General features: G+C 47.5%; 1 protein-coding gene across 1 annotated transcript in view; it reads left to right on the top strand.

The window, feature by feature from the left end:
* Positions 1 to 19,219, top strand: part of plch2a (phospholipase C, eta 2a) — a 124,765-nt gene that overhangs the window by 14,163 nt on the left and 91,383 nt on the right. The window contains exon 3 of the mRNA XM_067970233.1: positions 2,338 to 2,467. Coding sequence (XP_067826334.1) covers positions 2,338 to 2,467 — 130 coding nt within the window. The remainder of the gene's footprint in view (positions 1 to 2,337; positions 2,468 to 19,219) is intronic.

The raw sequence follows: 19,219 nt of genomic DNA, 5'->3' as shown, positions 1-19,219 counted from the left end.
GAGGGGAGGTACAATTGGCCTGAATAATGCAATTTCTAAAGGAGGAATCCCCAAACTCTGTGAGCTGTACAGGTGCAACCAGTTAAATCCACCTTCCCGTTAATTTGCATCTATTACCTGCTGTGCACATAAACTGATTTTGAAATTCTCATTTAGGATTTAATCAGCAATGTTGTGAGCAAACCTTCGACCAATAAAATTGAAACAAGGCAAGGCAGCGGAGTATGAAATAAACCACAAGTGCAAATTGAAACGTGGGTCACCCAGGGTTCGTGAGCTGGGCTGCAGTTTGGTTCTCCCGGCGACAGAATTCCCTCTCCAGGACCCTGAGCTTGTTGGGTGAAAGCCCTTTTCACAAATTAAACTGAATGGGTGGGAAATCGGGAGCAGTTTGTGAGCGAATTTGCGATAAGGGCCCTGTCCCGCCAAGCTCTTGCAGCCGGGGGGCTGGACAGGAAAAGCTGCCCCCTCAGCGTTAAAGTAACCCTGATAGTCACAGAATCACACAGCACAGGAGGAGGCCGTTCGGCCCATCGTGCCTGTGCCGGCTCTTTGAAGGAGTTCTCCAGTTAGTCCCACTCCCCTGCTGGTGAGTCACCTGGATTGGGTTATATGAAGGGGTTGCCAACTCTGCTTGACCGTGTTCATGGAGGTTTCATCACATGACCTCCAACCACCCCGCCCCGCCCCCCCTACACTCCCGCCATTGGTTGCCCGACAGGTCCATCCCCGCGGTGCCCTGCCTTCTCACGGCCAATTGGAAAACGACCAGGCTGTTCATTACCTGATTGGATGATTCTTGACTGTCCGTCAAACAGCCTTTCCCCCCCATCTCCAATATTTTTATTACTAATAAACAAAAGTGTTCAAAGAAAATGAAAAAAACACGTAATTTTTTTCACGCCTCCATGATTCTTCTCCCTGGATTTTGCTCGCAGCAGTGTCCTGGAGATTAATCTTTAATTCCTGGAGACTCCAGGGCAGTCCTGGAGGGTTGGCGACCCCTAGTTAGACAAGAATTCAGTTGTAGCCCCCTCACATCTCCAAATGGTCTGATTAATACTTCTTTGCCCCAGCTTTTTTTTTGGCTTTGAAGGTGAACTCTGAGCAGCTTGTGTTTAATACAGAAAACTCCTGCAGTGTCTCATTTCCAGCACTGATAGAATTTTTTTTTTGCCATTTATAGAGATAGAGACAGATTTCAAAGTGAGAGCAGCCATTTTGCTCCAAAGTCCATTGGCGGCTGTGTGTCACCTGATGTTGATGTCACTCTCATTACTATTCATGGTTATAATGCAGAAAGATAAAAACAAACAACACAGTGGCCCGTCTCATCACAAAACACGTCTTAATGCTGACTAAAGGTGAGAAAGGCATTCTGCCCGTTAACGCATATCCTTCGCAGAGTAGTGGGAACGAAAACAAATTAGACGTTTAATTCCTAGCTTAATTCCGAGATTACTCTCTAATAGTAGATGGCAGCAGGTGAAGTGACCTCATGTCCTGCTGATAGGAGGTGGTTGCTCATCTCTCTCCTGCCAACTCTCTGCTTCATCGATGGAAATCAGTTCAGAGTACAACCAATTTTTTGGGTGTATTAGATGAAGGAATGAATCGGATGCAGAGCTGGATATTGCTGAGTGTTCAGGGAATCAGAGAGAAGCTGCAGTTTGGTGAATTGCATTTCCCCGTATTTTAAAGTGAGCTGAGAAGAATTCTTAGGAACAAGAAAAGACCATCAGGCCCAACAGGCCAATCAGTTTTACAGATCTCGCACCCATCTTCCCATCATTCCCCTCAATCCCTTCCCATCATTCCCCTCAATCCCTTCCCATCATTCCCCTCAATCCCTTCCCATCGTTCCCCTCAATCCCTTCCCATCATACCCCTCAATCCCTCACCATTCCCCTCAATCTCGTCCTAATGTATCCCTCGTGTAATCCTTTTTCACCCAACCTTTACTCCCTCTCCTCAAATCCCTCAATTCTTTCACACTGAATCCCTCAATCCCTTCTCACTAATTTCCATTAATTCTTCCCAATTTAAATTCCCAGAGCCATCCTACAGTGTCCCAGTTTGATGTCCGAGTCTGTCAGATCAAATTGTTTTTTTTTATTACTGGTCAATCTTGGGAGTGTCCTTGATGGATTAGAGCACGAGAAAACCTGGGACAAGGAGAGGCCACTCAGCCCATCAAGCCCACTGCTTCCACAGACCCTGTACAATGTACCCGCTCCTACAACCTACCCCAGCTCACTCTTAGATACTCCCCTATCCCTAAAGGTAATCGAGGAAGAGAAGGCCCGTTTTTCTGTATCGACCTTAACTGCTATTGACGTGGCTAAAGCAGACATTTGCGGAGGCGGATAAGAACGGAGATGGTTCCCTGAGTGTTGGTGAAGTCCTACAGTTGATGCACAAGCTCAATGTCAATCTGCCGCGCCAGAAAGTCAAACAGATGTTCAAGGTAAGAGGCTTCTCTGGGTAGATCCATCCATTAGCGGACATTTTCCAAATCTTAGCCCACCTTAAGCACGTGTTGGCGATGCCCGTCGTCTTCCGATATACCCTCCCTACGGGGGAGGGCTCAGGAGAGAAAGAAAGAACTTCCATTTCTATCACACCTTTCAGAACATCCCAAACTGCTTTACAGCCAGTGAAGTATTGTTGAAGTGTAGTCACTGTTGGCCATGGTCATTTGTACCACTTGATCTGTTATCGTGTTGGTCACTGTTCGCCTGTGGCCCGCATCAGCAGTGTGATCTTTAGATAAGATGGAGATGTATTTGACCTGGTTTGTCAATTTGAAGCCACTGCTCAGGTACTCCCCGTGGGAGAGTGGTCTAAATGGGCACATCCTGAGGTCAAATAAAGGTTAATTGCTGAGGGAAATGTCAGTAGATTGGCAGCTGCTTGTAAATCCCTAACTGCTGCCCTTAGGGAGAGGTCAGGTTACCAAGGTCAGAAAAACCAGCAGGAAATGACCGTCTTTCCTTTTCTTTTTTCCCCAGTACTTTATGTTTTTCATCTATAACAAAGTAAGATGGACACATGACTGAGGCAAGGCTCTCTCTCTCTCCATCTCTCCTTCTGTCTCTCTCTCTCTCCATTTCTCCCTCTGTCTCTTTGTCCATCTCCTTTTCTCCATCTCTCCCTTTGTCTCTCTCTCTCTATCTCTCCCTCTGTCTCTTTGTCCATCTCCTTTTCTCCATCTCTCCCTCTGTCTCTCTCTCTCCATTTCTCCCTCTGTCTCTTTGTCCATCTCCTTTTCTCCATCTCTCCCTCTGTCTCTCTCTCTCTATCTCTCCCTCTGTCTCTTTGTCCATCTCCCTTTCTCCATCTCTCCCTCTGTCTCTTTGTCCATCTCCTTTTCTCCATCTCTCCCTCTGTCTCTCTCTCTCTATCTCTCCCTCTGTCTCTTTGTCCATCTCCTTTTCTCCATCTCTCCCTCTGTCTCTCTCTACATCCATCTCTCTCTCTGTCTCTTTGTCTATCTACCTTTCACCATCTCTTCCTCTCATTCTCTCTCTCCAATGCTCTTTCTCCATCTCTCCCTCTGTCTCTTTATCTATATATTGTTTTTCTATTCCCCCCAGGGTGAACCTGCTTCTTAAATCCTAGTTCAGTTTCTTCATTTTCTAAGCAATGTGTACAATGAAAACACAGACCCATTGTCTTGCTAACCTCCTCCAGCCCTACAACCCTCCGAGATCTCTGCGCTCCTCCAATTCTGGCCTCTTGCACATCCCCGATTTCTATCGCTCCACCATTGGTGGCTGTGCCTTCAGCTGCCTAGGCCCTAAGCTCTGGAATTCCCTCCCTAAACCTCTCCCCCTCTCTACCTCTCTCTCCTCCTTTAAGACGCTCCTTTGACCAAACTTTTGGTCACTTGTCCTAATATTTCCTTATATGGCTCAGTGTAAAATTTTGTCTGATAACGCTTCTGTGACGTGCCTCGGGATGTTTTACTATGTTAAAGGTGCTATATAAATGCAAGTTGCTATCGTTGCCTGAACTGCCTGGGCATGCATCGATCAACCAGGTCAGTCCCAACTAACCATAAAATGGCAAATCAAGCACTAGGGTTCATTTCTGCAGGAATAGAATTGAAAAGCAAAGAAGTTATATTAAACTTGTATAGAACCTTGGTTAGACCACACTTGGAGTATTGTGCACAGTCCGGGTCTCCATATTATAAAAAGGATATAGAGGCATTGGAGAGGGTGCAAAAAAGATTCACAAGGATGATACCAGAACTGAGAGGATATACTTATCAAGGAAAGACTGAACAGGCTGGGGCTCTTTAGAAGGCTGAGGGGTGACCAGATAGAGATCTTTAAGATAATGATAGGGTTTGATAGGGTAGACATAGAGAAAATGTTTCCACTTGTGGGGGAGTCCAAAACTAGAGGTCATAAATATAAAATAGTCACTAATAAATCCAAAAGGGAATTCAGGAGAAACTTCTTCACCCAAAGGGTGGTAAGAATGTGGAACTCGCTCCTACAAGGAATAGTTGAGGCGAATAACATAGATACATTTAAGGGGAAACTAGATAAGTACATGAGGGAGAAAGAAATAGAAGGATATGCTGATAGGGTGAGATGAAGTAGGGATGGTGGAGGCTCGTGTGGAGCATAAACACCGGTATGGACCTGTTGGGCCGAATGGCCTGTTTCTATGCTGTAGTTTCAATGTAACTCGATGTAACTTGTACAGTCTACGTTCATGCAGACCACCGGTGTTGTGTGGCCCACTATCAGAGTGCGGAATAATAAGCTTGCAGTATAATTGTCAGCTGCTTTCTTATGTTAGTTTGAGTCCTATAGACCTTTTGCACCCTCACACGCACCAATACAATCACACCACTGTGATTTCTTCGGTATACATGACACATTGACATGGCTGAGAGACGGTTCTGAATTGACGGTACTAAGTAGGCAAACGTGTTTGGGGCATCCAGCGCCCAGCCTGACCCCTCTTCGATAACCTGCTCCCAGAGGGGTGGGAGTCACCTATCAGAACCAAACCGTGATGGTTTTGGTTGAACAGGTGCGTTTGGATAATGAATGCTGGTTGGCTGGATCATTCCTAATGATAATGAGATCACTCACTCCCTGCCAATCAGGATTGATGTGAGAGGATCTGTGCTCATTACAGCTCATTCCCAAAGATCTGATTGGACTGTCTCTTGAAGAACTCAATGACTGGAGGGTTGAGCTGGGGAAAGGGACATTGTCGAAGGCAAATTTGAAACCCATTTATAATGTCTTGTTCAAGAAAGTTTTTGAAGTGGTTTGTGTTTCAAGAAGACCTATGCAAGTTTAGAATTTGATTAGAATGATTTACGATGGCTCTATAAAGAATTAGATCATTTACAAATGTGGTGGGAGGTGCTTTTGGAAGTGTGGTCTCAAATCCTGCCCACATGATTTCATCCACTCAACTAACTGCTTGTGGATCCAAGTGTGGAGGATCCAACAGAAGATTGTCTCAGAAGGAGTTAAAGCCTCCAACCGGGGCTAAAAGGGTTAAATTATGAGGACAGGTTGCATAAACTGGGCCTGTATTCTCTTGAATATAGAAGATTAAGGGGTGATCTAATTGAGGTGTTTAAGATGATTAAAAGATTTGATAGGGTGGAGAGAGAGAAACTATTTCCTCTGGTGGGGGAGTCCAGAACAAGGGGGCATAACCTTAAAATTAGAGCTAGGCCGTTCAGGGGTGATGTCAGGAAGCACTTCTTCACACAAAGGGGAGTGGAAATCTGGAACTCTCTCCCCCAAAAAGCTGTTGAGGGCTGGGGGTCAATTGAGAATTTCAAAACTGAGATTGATCGATTCTTGGGCAAGGAGATTAAGGTTTACCGAACCAAGGCGAGTAAATGGAGTTAAGATACAGATCAGCCATGATCTAATTGAATGAACAGGCTCGAGGGGCTGAATGGCCTACTCCAGTTCCTATGACAAAAGGTCTTCCTAATGGTTGAGATATTCTATTGAGGATTCATGAAGTTGTGGAGAAAGGAAAGACTGTGGAAACATAGAATAAGAAAAGTTTTAAAAGTAGAACGTTGAAAAACAGAAGTCATTTAATACTCTACCCATTCCATTGTAGAAATGGGGATGCTCTTCAAAGGGTTGCTTGTTGTATGTAACCATCTTTCTTTCTCTACCCCCTTTTCCAATTTTCTCCCCTCGTCTCCTGAGAGCTCTGACATTTTCTGGGGGAACCACTGAGGTACATGGGTACTGTCCCATCAGTGTTAGCTGAACTCACCAGGCTCACCAAAGCGGCCATTAATCCTGCACGAGGTTAGACAGTGTCTGAGATTACTTCCTGGTCCTCGTCTCACTCGCCACGTACACTTCCAGCAGGGGTCACTGGATCACGATCCAGAGAGGAAAATTTGTCCTTTGTCCTGTTCCTCATATTGTCTTCTTTTCGCTGTGTGCTTATTGTTGATTGTTGAAAGAGGCCACCTTGGAAATTGTGCTTGACTTGACATTAGTCAGACATACTGACCTTGCTGGATGTGAGAGGGTCAAGGATAAAGACTCCGACAACAACTTGCATTTATACAGTGTCTTAAACGCAGTAAAACGTCCCAAGGCGCTTCACAGGAGCGATTATCAAACAAAATTTGACACCGAGCCACATAAGGAGATCATAGAATCATAGAATCATAGAAGTTACAACATGGAAACAGGCCCTTCGGCCCAACATGTCCATGTCGCCCAGTTTATACCACTAAGCTAGTCCCAATTGCCTGCACTTGGCCCATATCCCTCGATACCCATCTTCCCCATGTAACTGTCCAAATGCTTTTTAAAAGACAAAATTGTACCCGCCTCTACTACTGCCTCTGGCAGCTCGTTCCAGACACTCACCACCCTTTGAGTGAAAAAATTGCCCCTCTGGATCCTTTTGTATCTCTCCCCTCTCACCTTAAATCTGTGCCCCCTCGTTATAGACTCCCCTACCTTTGGGAAAAGATTTTGACTATCGACCTTATCTATGCCCCTCATTATTTTATAGACTTCTATAAGATCACCCCTTAACCTCCTACTCTCCAGGGAATAAAGTCCCAGTCTGTCTAACCTCTCCCTGTAAGTCAAACCATCAAGTCCCGGTAGCATCCTAGTAAATCTTTTCTGCACTCTTTCTAGTTTAATAATATCCTTTCTATAATAGGGTGACCAGAACTGTACACAGTACTCCAAGTGTGGCCTCACCAATGCCCTGTACAACTTCAACAAGACATCCCAACTCCTGCATTCAATGTTCTGACCAATGAAACCAAGCATGCTGAATGCCTTCTTCACCACCCTATCCACCTGTGACTCCACTTTCAAGGAGCTATGAATCTGTACTCCTAGATCTCTTTGTTCTATAACTCTCCCCAACGCCCTACCATTAACGGAGTAGGTCCTGGCCCGATTCGATCTACCAAAATGCATCACCACACATTTATCTAAATTAAACTCCATCTGCCATTCATCGGCCCACTGGCCCAATTTATCAAGATCCCGTTGCAATCCTAGATAACCTTCTTCACTGTCCACAATGCCACCAATCTTGGTGTCATCTGCAAACTTACTAACCATGCCTCCTAAATTCTCATCCAAATCATTAATATAAATAACAAATAACAGCGGACCCAGCACCGATCCCTGAGGCACACCGCTGGACACAGGCATCCAGTTTGAAAAACAACCCTCGACAACCACCCTCTGTCTTCTGTCGTCAAGCCAATTTTGTATCCAATTGGCTACCTCACCTTGGATCCCATGAGATTTAACCTTATGTAACAACCTACCATGCGGTACCTTGTCAAATGCTTTGCTGAAGTCCATGTAGACCACGTCTACTGCACAGCCCTCATCTATCTTCTTGGTTACCCCTTCAAAAAACTCAATCAAATTCGTGAGACATGATTTTCCTCTCACAAAACCATGCTGACTGTTCCTAATTAGTCCCTGCCTCTCCAAATGCCTGTAGATCCTGTCCCTCAGAATACCCTCTAACAACTTACCCACTACAGATGTCAGGCTCACTGGTCTGTAGTTCCCAGGCTTTTCCCTGCCGCCCTTCTTAAACAAGGGCACAACATTTGCTACCCTCCAATCTTCAGGCACCTCACCTGTAGCGGTGGATGATTCAAATATCTCTGCTAGGGGACCCGCAATTTCCTCCCTAACCTCCCATAACGTCCTGGGATACATTTCATCAGGTCCCGGAGATTTATCTACCTTGATGCGCGTTAAGACTTCCAGCACCTCCCTCTCTGTAATATGTACACTCCTCAAGACATCACTATTTATTTCCCCAAGTTCCCTAACATCCATGCCTTTCTCAACCGTAAATACCGATGTGAAATATTCATTCAGGATCTCACCCATCTCTTGTGGTTCCGCACTTAGATGACCTTGTTGATCCTTAAGAGGCCCTACTCTCTCCCTAGTTACCCTTTTGCCCTTTATGTATTTGTAGAAGCTCTTTGGATTCACCTTTGCCTGATCTGCCAAAGCAATCTCATATCCCCTTTTTGCCCTCCTGATTTCTCTCTTAACTCTACTCCGGCAATCTCTATACTCTTCAAGGGATCCACTTGATCCCAGCTGCCTATGCATGTCATATGCCTCCTTCTTATTTTTGACTAGTGCCTCAATCTCCCGAGTCATCCAAGGTTCCCTACTTCTACCAGCCTTGCCCTTCACTTTATAAGGAATGTGCTTACCCTGAACCCTGGTTAACACACTTTTGAAAGCCTCCCACTTACCAGACGTCCCTTTGCCTGCCAACAGACTCTCCCAATCAACTTCTGAAAGTTCCTGTCTAATACCATCAAAATTGGCCTTTCCCCAATTTAGAATTTTAACTTTTGGGCCAGACCTATCCTTCTCCATAGCTATCTTAAAACTAATGGAATTATGATCACTGGTCCCAAAGTGATCCCTCACTAACACTTCTGTCACCTGCCCTTCCTTATTTCCCAAGAGGAGGTCAAGTTTTGCCCCCTCTCTAGTCGGGCCATCCACATACTGAATGAGATGTTAGAACAGGTGACCAAAAGCTTGGTCAAAGAGGTAGGTCTTAAGGAGCGTCTTAAAGGAGGAGAGATGGAGAGGTTTAGGGAGGGAATTCCAGAGCTTAGGGCCCAGGCAGCTGAAGGCACGGCCGCCAATGGTGGAGTGATGAAAATCGGGGATACGCAAGAGGCCAGAATTGGAGGAGCGCAGAGATCTCGGAGGGTTGTAGGGCTGGAGGTTTAACACACCCCAGCTGTGGACTGAATGCTCAGTAGTCCAGGGGAGGGGGCGATGGGGGAGGGGAAGCAATCAGAATCGGAACTGTTTCTTTCGGTCCAATAAATCTGGTCAACTGTCACTGCCTCCCCCCTCCCCCTTATCACTGGACCCTGAGATACCCATGAAAACTGTATTCCCCCCTCCTCCATGCCCCCAAGCAACATCACAGCAGTAATTATCTGATAAGAGATGGCATGCACTTGTCAGGTTGATGTAAAGGGTTTGCTTGAGAGCTCCTTATAATATTGTTTCATTTCTTCAGCCTTTACAGAATTGCGCACTCCATTAAGTAATGACTGTTCTTAACAGCTAGTGCCATATGTCTTCATCCAGCCCAGATGGTTGAGTTTAGTACATAATCAGAAGTGTCGTACGGCCTATTGGAAGAGAGCTAATCCTTGTTATTGCACGTTTCACATCATTTTCACGACCATCAGTTTCCATATGAGACACAATCATTTTCTGCATAGTTACAAGATTTGAAACCCTGCTTAGAATCATAGAATTATACTGCACAGCAGGAGGCCATTTGGCCCATCATGTCTGTGCCAGCTAAAAATAAAAATGTCAACTTTCATTTGTAAATGCCTACTTTTATTTGACAGTGTTTTCCATTCCCTCCTACTTTCTCCTCTATCCTTTTTTTTGCTCAGCTAATGAGTGCTAAGGATGTACTAACAGGGACCCCAGACCCTAGTGATCCAGTCTCTGACCCAGTAACCTGGCTGAGAACTGACGAAACTCCTCACTCACGGTGCGGGCACAAGCTTGGCAGGCAACATGTGATTGTAAACCATGGTTCAATCTTTATCTGTCCTTGTTTCGCATCAACTTTCAGCGGAGCTATGATTAATCGGGGCGGAGGAGTTGGCGCTGGTCTGTGCAGGCAGTATGGGCTCTGGCTGAAGGGGCAGTGCCAGGCAAAGCATTGGACAGCAAGTTCACTGGTGCAGGGAGTAAGGTTGCCAACTCTAGTTGGACATATTCTTGGAGGTTTCATCACATGACCTCCTGCCTCCAACCGCCCTGCCCCTACACTCCTGCCATTGGTTGCCCAACATGTCCGTACATGCGATGCACTGCCTTCCCCACCAATCGGAAAGCGAAGAGACTCTTCGTTACCCGATTGGATGGCTCTTGACTGTCAGTCAAATCGTCTTTTCTCCCCACGTCCGATATTTTTTATAACTAAGAAACAAAAGCGTTAAAAGAAAATTTTTTAAAAACACTATTTGTTTATGCCCTTATGATTTTTCTCCTAGGTTTTTGGTCAGAGCAGTGTCCTGGAGATTAATCTTTGATTCCTAGAAACTACAGGGCAATCCTGGAGAGTTGGTAACCCCCAGCAGGAAGCCACGCTTGACGGGAGCATGAGTTGGAAGATCAGTGCTACAGTCGTGTGGCCTTAACTCCAATCCCACTCATTGTTTGAGCACAACTCCCCACTGGAAGCGGTGAATTTACCCGTTATGTTGTAATTGTCTATTGGCAGCAACATATCTCTTCTAATCTAAAGGTTCTAAATCCAAAGACCCGTTTCCTCAGACATTTGATGGTTGATCACGCGTCTTAAATATCTATTTTCCGAGTGGTTTCGGGGGGCTGAGTTCTTTACCCCATCCTCTGGGCTTTTCTCGTGCACCATCGATGGATCTTTACACCATCTTGGGTTCGGGGAAGATTAGGCCTAATCCAGATTCCGAATACGTACGAATGACGATCCCTAACATCGAGCACAGGTCAGACAGAAGGTGGAATAATATTAACCTCCAATTACAGTCTGTGGAGAGAGAGAAAGAGAGAGAAAGAAAGAAAGAAAAATGAATAGCAAAACCGAATGGACAGGGTCCCAGTGAGTGAGACTGGGGATATACATTGAAGCTAGTGAGTTTAAAAGAGAAGGTTGTAATAGCAGCCTTTATATGAGGTAACTTGGTGATACTGTTATATATTCCAATAAGTGATACCAAACCTTGACTTTGTCTCTTGAGATATTCCCAAGTGATATAAAGATTGCAGTTGGAATCTTTTTCTAATAGGCTTGGATGGGAAATGGGTCCAGGGGGAATTGTGTAAGTAGATTAAATGTCAGATGGATCCAATATGTAAACAGCAGGAACGCTGAAGAAACATCAGACAGAACTGGGACTGTTTGATGTATGTGGGCAGCCCTGCTCCAAGGGAATTGGATTACAGTTAGTGTTCAGCCACAAAATGTTACCTACTCAAGAACAGGCCTGCTGTTTGCACCCATCTCCCTCAGCTCTGTGGTTAAACACTTCGCTACGAGACCTACAGTATCTAATCATATATTTATTATCCCATTTTAAAGGTTCATCCCAGATGGCAGAGACTAAGGAGACATCTGTCTCTTTGTAAGGTGCTTTGTCCAACTTCCTTACACGATTTTAAAGAAAATTTGCCTCTTATTAGAAGAGAGCTCCTTTTATAATGACCATTAGAAGGAATTATGATTAACTACATTTTTATTTGTGAAATTTGGTAGCACTCACATCTCTGAGTCAGAAGGCCATGGGTTCAAGTCCCATTACAGACATCAGCATGTGATCCAGACTGACACTCCCAGGGAGTGCTGCACTGTCGGAGGTGCCGTCTTTTGGATGAGACATTAAAAACCAAGGCCCAGTCTGTGTGTTCAGGTGAACATTAAAGATTTCATAATACTATTCAAAAAGGAGCAGGGAGTTCTCCCACTGGTCAATATCTTTCCCTTAACCACCGACACCACAAACAGATGAACTAGTCTTTCACCTCGTCTGTAGTTTGTGGAATCTTCCTGTGTGCAAATTGATGGCTGCACTTTGCCTACATAATAACAGTAACTACACTTTAAACCTGATTCAATCAATGTGAAGCACTTTGAGACAATTCTGAGGAACATCTTGAGATGCTCCATGAATTAAAGTCCTTTCTCTTTCCACCTCTTTCTTTTTTGTTCTTCTTTGGCTCGTTCCTTTCCCTCTCCTTTCTTTTTCTCTTTCTTACTCTCTCTGGGGGTGAATTTTGGTCTTTTACCGCTCTGAGGATCCGGAAAAAATGGACTTGAAACCAAAGGAGGAGAAACTAAGAAGGGAGCCCAAAGGCTTGATGCCTTATCTCATCTTCAGAACATCCCGAAGAGCTTCACATCCAATGAGTTATTTTTGAAGTGCGGTCACAGATGTTATGTAGGCAAAAGTGGCAGCCAATATGCACACAGCAAGATCCCACAACGAGCAAATGTAGATGGAAGGTAGGGCCGAGGAGGTGAGGAGTTCTACAGGCTTTGAGGGCCTGGGACAGAATGAGTTAAGAGTAGGAAGTGTTAAGACAAGTCTTAGATGGAGAGATACGGTCTGGAGTAGTTAATAGATGAAAAATGGTCAAACTAGGCCCTCGAATGGGACCTGCATGATGGAGAGATCATGGATGTCAATGACCATTTCTTGTTCCCGCTCTTTCTCGCTACTGTGGCTGTTGGTTTTTTGTTCCTCTGATTTTCTCGTGCTGGGGTATTAATCCACAAGCACTGAGTTCGCTCTGATAGCTCACCCAAGTAGCCATTCTTCATGTGTAGGCCTAAGTAGCAAGCAAGTTGGGGTGCAGTGAAATGGCCCATTCCCTAGCTCAGGGGTACTGAGGCCAATTGTAACACCTCTCCCCTGCCCCCCCCCCCAATCCCCTCCCATATTAGATTCACCTAACTCAGCACAGATCAGGACCTGGGACCTTCCTGGTCTGTATGGCTCGAGTTCCACACTTTTGAGCGGTGCAACCGAGCCACAAGGGGAGCCCTAGCAGAGGACGGATGGTCCTCATTATAATTGTCCAGAGACTAGAGTGCAAAATCCAGGCTGATACTCTCAGTGCAGTGCTGAGGGAGTGCTGCACTGTCGGAGGTGCCGTCTTTCAGATGAGACGTTAAACCGAGGCACCGTCTATCCTCTCAGGTGGACATAAAAGACCCCATGGTACTAATTTGAAGAAGAACGGGGGGGGGGGGGGCTTCTCTCCAGTGTCCTGGCCAATATTTATCCCTCAACCAACATCACTAAAGAACAGATCATTTATTTCATTGTTGTTTGTGGGATCTTGCTGTGCACAAATTGGCTGTCACATTTCCTACATAATAACAGTGACTACACTTCAAAAAGTACTTGATTGGCTGTAAAGCATTTTGGGACGTCCTGAGGTTGTGAAAGGCGCTATATAAATGCAAGTCTTTCTTTCTTTCAAAATCGCACCCCATAGACATGTGAACACCTGTGAAGATTCAGTGTTGAAAACTATGCTCATTAAGAAATGCGACTGATTGAAAATATTTCTCGAAGTTTTATCAGCATTTCCTTTTCTCTTGTGGTGTAACACTGCTGCTGAGCTCCAGGCAAGAACCTGCTCATTTGCATATACATTAATATTTTGCATTTTATTAATTGGCCATGAGAAACACTGTTTCTTATGAAGCTTGATGCATTGCAGATGCATAAAATTAATATAAAATTATGAGGCACAGCAGTTTCTAAGTAGGATTTTTTTTTTGAGGAGAGAAGGCGGCCGATAGGAAGGGTGTGGAGAGACCCAGGCGTGGAAAGCCATTCGGCCCATCGTAACTCATACAGTGTGTTCCCCCCAACAACCCAGCTGTTTCTTAAAATGACACCAAGGGTTTATTTCCACCCCCCCCCCCTGTGCAGGAGTTCCATGTGCGAGGAAGAGCTTTCAAACATCAGTCCTAAATCTGCCTCTCGTCAATTTGAACTATCCCCTGGTCCCAGTTTAACTTGAGGTCGTGCTTCGGGTTTACTTTTTCTCTGCTGTTCACTCAGTTGCCTCCTTTCAAGGCTGAAGAGCCCAAGTTCCTCCAGTCCCTCCCTCATTAGCTCAATCCTCTGGACCACCAGCCTTGTAACTCTTCTCTGCACCAGTCCTGGGGTGTGAACGTCTCCTCGTGCCTCCATGGCTGGAACCAGACTCTCAGCTCAAACGCTCGGCCTGACCCCCAAGGCCTGTGCGGTTTGAGCAGTGCGGTGTTTAAAGTCCATGCACTCGCCGTGGACTGTACTGCACGTGCTGTGAGACCCAGTGCACTAATTATAACTCAGAACTAACGACGTTACCAGGCAACCTTGGCCGTTGCCTGTTGCCAATGTTACTGTGTTAAAATTAATCCAAAGGTGGTGTAAGTATTATAACTGACCTAGAAATGGTGAGTTTATGAAATAATGCTACTCACGCCCTTGGGAGGCTGGTAACCTTCTCCCTCTTCCTGATATTTTCTGTGTCCCATCACTGCACATTGGTTGTTACAGTAAAATGCAGCGTATAAGATGCAGCATAAAATTAGAAAAAACCTAGGGGTGTGACTTTTACTCCAGATATCATTTTGCTGCCAACAAAAAGCGCGACCTTTGTGCTGTATGTTCAAATGGCCTCGCCCCTCCCTATCTCTGTAACCTCCTGCAGCCCTACAAACCTCTGAGATCTCTGCGTTCCTCCAACTCTGGCCATTTGCACATCCCCAATTTCCATCACTCCACCATTGGCGGCCGTGCCTTCAGCTGCCTGGGCCCTAAGCTCTGGAATTCCCTCCCTAAACCTCTCTACCTCGCTCTCTCCTCCTTTAAGATGCTCCTTAAAACCTACTTCTTTAACCAAGCTTTTGGTCTCCTGTCCTAATATCTCCTTATGTGGCTCGGTGTCGACATTTGTTTGATAATCGCTCCTGTGACGCGCCTTGGAACGTTTTACTACTTTAAAGGCGCTATATAAATGCAAGTTGTTGTTGTGGTTGGAAGAAAAGTTTAGCTATTTTTGATGGTGTTGGCTGAGGGAGGAGTGTTGGCCAGGACCCTGGGACAGGACCCTGGGTCAGGACCCTGGGACAGGACCCTGGGACAGGACCCTGGGTCAGGACCCTATGACAGGACCCTATGACAGGACCCTGGGACAGGACTCTGGGACAGGACCCTGGGACAGGACCCTATGACAGGATCCTATGACAGGACCCTGGGACAGGACTCTGGGACAGGACCCTATGACAGGACCCTGGGACAGGACCCTATGACAGGACCCTGGGACAGGACCCTGGGACAGGACTCTGGGACAGGACTCTGGGACAGGACCCTGGGACAGGACCCTGGGACAGGACTCTGGGACAGGACTTTGGGACAGGACTCTGGGACAGGACCCTATGACAGGACCCTGGGACAGGACCCTGGGACAGGACCCTATGACAGGACCCTGGGACAGCACCCTGGGACAGGACCCTATGACAGGACCCTGGGACAGGACCCTGGGACAGGACTCTGGGACAGGACTCTGGGACAGGACCCTGGGACAGGACCCTGGGACAGGACTCTGGGACAGGACCCTGGGACAGGACCCTGGGACAGGACCCTATGACAGGACCCTGGGACAGGACCCTGGGACAGGACCCTGGGACAGGACTCTGGGACAGGACCCTATGACAGGACCCTGGGACAGGACCCTGGGACAGGACCCTATGACAGGACCCTGGGACAGGACCCTGGGACAGGACTCTGGGACAGGACTCTGGGACAGGACCCTGGGTCAGGACCCTATGACAGGACCCTATGACAGGACCCTGGGACAGGACCCTGGGACAGGACCCTGGGACAGGACTCTGGGACAGGACCCTATGACAGGACTCTGGGACAGGACCCTATGACGGGACCCTGGGACAGGACTCTGGGACAGGACCCTGGGACAGGACTCTGGGACAGGACCCTATGACGGGACCCTGGGACAGGACTCTGGGACAGGACTCTGGGACAGGACCCTAGGACAGGACTCTGGGACAGGACCCTGGGACAGGACTCTGGGACAGGACCCTGGGACAGGACTCTGGGACAGGACTCTGGGACAGGACCCTGGGACAGGACTCTGGGACAGGACTCTGGGACAGGACCCTGGGACAGGACTCTGGGACAGGACCCTGGGACAGGACCCTGGGACAGGACTCTGGGACAGGACCCTGGGACAGGACTCTGGGACAGGACTCTGGGACAGGACCCTGGGACAGGACTCTGGGACAGGACTCTGGGACAGGACCCTATGACAGGACCCTGGGACAGGACTCTGGGACAGGACTCTGGGACAGGACTCTGGGACAGGACCCTGGGACAGGACCCTGGGACAGGACTCTGGGACAGGACTCTGGGACAGGACCCTGGGACAGGACCCTATGACAGGACCCTGGGACAGGACTCTGGGACAGGACCCTGGGACAGGACTCTGGGACAGGACTCTGGGACAGGACCCTGGGACAGGACCCTATGACAGGACCCTATGACAGGACCCTGGGACAGGACCCTGGGACAGGACCCTATGACAGGACCCTGGGACAGGACTCTGGGACAGGACCCTGGGACAGGACCCTGGGACAGGACCCTGGGACAGGACTCTGGGACAGGACTCTGGGACAGGACCCTATGACAGGACCCTGGGACAGGACTCTGGGACAGGACTCTGGGACAGGACTCTGGGACAGGACCCTATGACAGGACCCTGGGACAGGACTCTGGGACAGGACTCTGGGACAGGACCCTGGGACAGGACCCTATGACAGGACCCTATGACAGGACCCTGGGACAGGACCCTGGGACAGGACCCTGGGACAGGACCCTATGACAGGACCCTGGGACAGGACCCTATGACAGGACCCTGGGACAGGACTCTGGGACAGGACCCTATGACAGGACCCTGGGACAGGACCCTATGACAGGACCCTGGGACAGGACCCTATGACAGGACCCTGGGACAGGACCCTGGGACAGGACCCTATGACAGGACCCTATGACAGGACCCTGGGACAGGACTCTGGGACAGGACCCTGGGACAGGACTCTGGGACAGGACCCTGGGACAGGACCCTATGACAGGACCCTATGACGGGACCCTGGGACAGGACTCTGGGACAGGACTCTGGGATAGGACTCTGGGACAGGACTCTGAGACAGGACCCTATGACAGGACCCTGGGACAGGACCCTATGACGGGACCCTGGGACAGGACTCTGGGATAGGATCCTGCTCTTCTTCAAATAGTACCATGGAATCTTTAACGTCCAACCAGAACAGGCGGACGGGGCCTCGGTTTAATGTTTCATCCGAAAGACAGCACCTCCGACACTGCAGCACTCCCTCAGTGCTGAGTGTCAGTTTGGAATAGTGCTCACTTTAAATCAAGCTAAACGGCAGCTCGGAACCGCACGCTGGCTCATTCATTATGCTAATTCAATCTGCGCTGTCTAGCTGTAAACAAAAGTGAGAACAAATTTGCAACCAAAGGTAATTTGGGGTCCATTGATTTGTTTTTGCTACCAGTTATTTTTGTGCTCCACGGCTATCAGCTTGTTCCTTTTCCACTTTTACCTCATTTCTATTTGCCTTTATCTACTGCACATATTCAAGTGGTCATTAACTCAATGCCGAGCATCTATACTAGATAATGTGCTCCTTTATTGGAGAGTGACTGCAGTTTTCCATTGTCAGAACTGATTTGGGTTATAAGGTGGCGTCTGGAGTCCAATTGTTGGTTTTATCTCTGGGAAAACAGTGTGTCCCATTGAGGTTAGATACTATCCTGAGGTCAGTCTCATCTTGTTCTTCCTGTCAGTCTCTATCTGTTCCTCTCTCTCCCTGTGTGCCTCCTCTCTCTCCCTGTGTGCCTCCTCTCTCTCCCTGTGTGCCTCCTCTCTCTCCCTGTGTGCCTCCTCTCTCTCCCTGTGTGCCTCCTCTCTCTCCCTGTGTGCCTCCTCTCTCTCCCTGTGTGCCTCCTCTCTCTCCCTGTGTGACTCCTCTCTCTCCCTGTCTGGTTCCTCACTCTTCCTCTCTGCCTCCTCTCTCTGCCACCATGTTCCTATCTCTCTTGATATCTGTTGCCCTCTTTTTCTCTTCTGTCACTTTCTCTCTCTGCAGGGGCGTGTGTGTCTCATTGCCAGTCTCACTTTCTCTCTGCCTGCATATCTCTCTCTCTCTCTGCCTGCATCTCTCTCTCTCGGCCTGCATCTTTCTCTCTCTCTCTCTCTCTCTGCCTGAATCTCTCTCTCTCTCTCTCTGCCTGCATCTTTCTCTCTCTCTCTCTACCTGCATCTCTCTCTCTCTCTGCCTGCATCTTTCTCTCTCTCTCTCTCTCTACCTGCATCTCTCTCTCTCTATCTGTCTGAATCTCTCTCTCTGCCTGCATCTCTCTCTCTCTCTCTACCTGCATCTCTCTCTCTCTATCTTCCTGAATCTCTCTCTGTCTGCATCTCTCTCTCTTTCTCTCTACCTGCATCTCTCTCTATCTTCCTGAATCTCTCTCTCTGCCTGCATATCTCTCTCTCTCTGCCTGAATCTCTCTCTCTCTCTACCTGCATCTCTCTCTCTCTATCTTCCTGAATCTCTCTCTCTGTCTGAATCTCTCTCTCTCTCTCTCTCTCCCTACCCAACTGTCTGTCCATGTTTCTTTATTTCTGTACATCTCTCTCTCTATATCTGTCCATCTCTTCTTAACTGTCCATTTCTCTCTCTCTGTTAATCTCTCTCTCTCAGTCCATTCTCTCTGACTGTCAATCTCTCTCTGTCCATCTCTTTCTCTCTCTGTCCATTCTCTCTGACTGACAATCTCTCTGTCTATCTCTCTGTCCATCTCTCTTTTCTTCTCTCTCTGCCTTTATCTCTGTCTCTGTTTATTTTCTGTTCTCTCTCCCCCATGATGTGCTTCCTTTTTAACTCTGTTTTGCCCAGGCCAGGCCAGAGATCTGTCCCTCTGTAACACGATGTGCGAATCCTACCCTATAATTCCCTGCAGTGAGGACAGGGGAAGTTGACGACAATTTCACTGTTCTATTTGATGTTAAATATAAATGAAGAAACTCTCTACCTCCCTTGAGGAGGGGCCTAGTCA

This window comes from Heptranchias perlo, chromosome 32 (genome assembly GCF_035084215.1).
Source record: "Heptranchias perlo isolate sHepPer1 chromosome 32, sHepPer1.hap1, whole genome shotgun sequence".
In the NCBI taxonomy this organism is placed as follows: domain Eukaryota; kingdom Metazoa; phylum Chordata; class Chondrichthyes; order Hexanchiformes; family Hexanchidae; genus Heptranchias; species Heptranchias perlo.
This window is presented reverse-complemented; position numbering and strand designations above follow the sequence as displayed.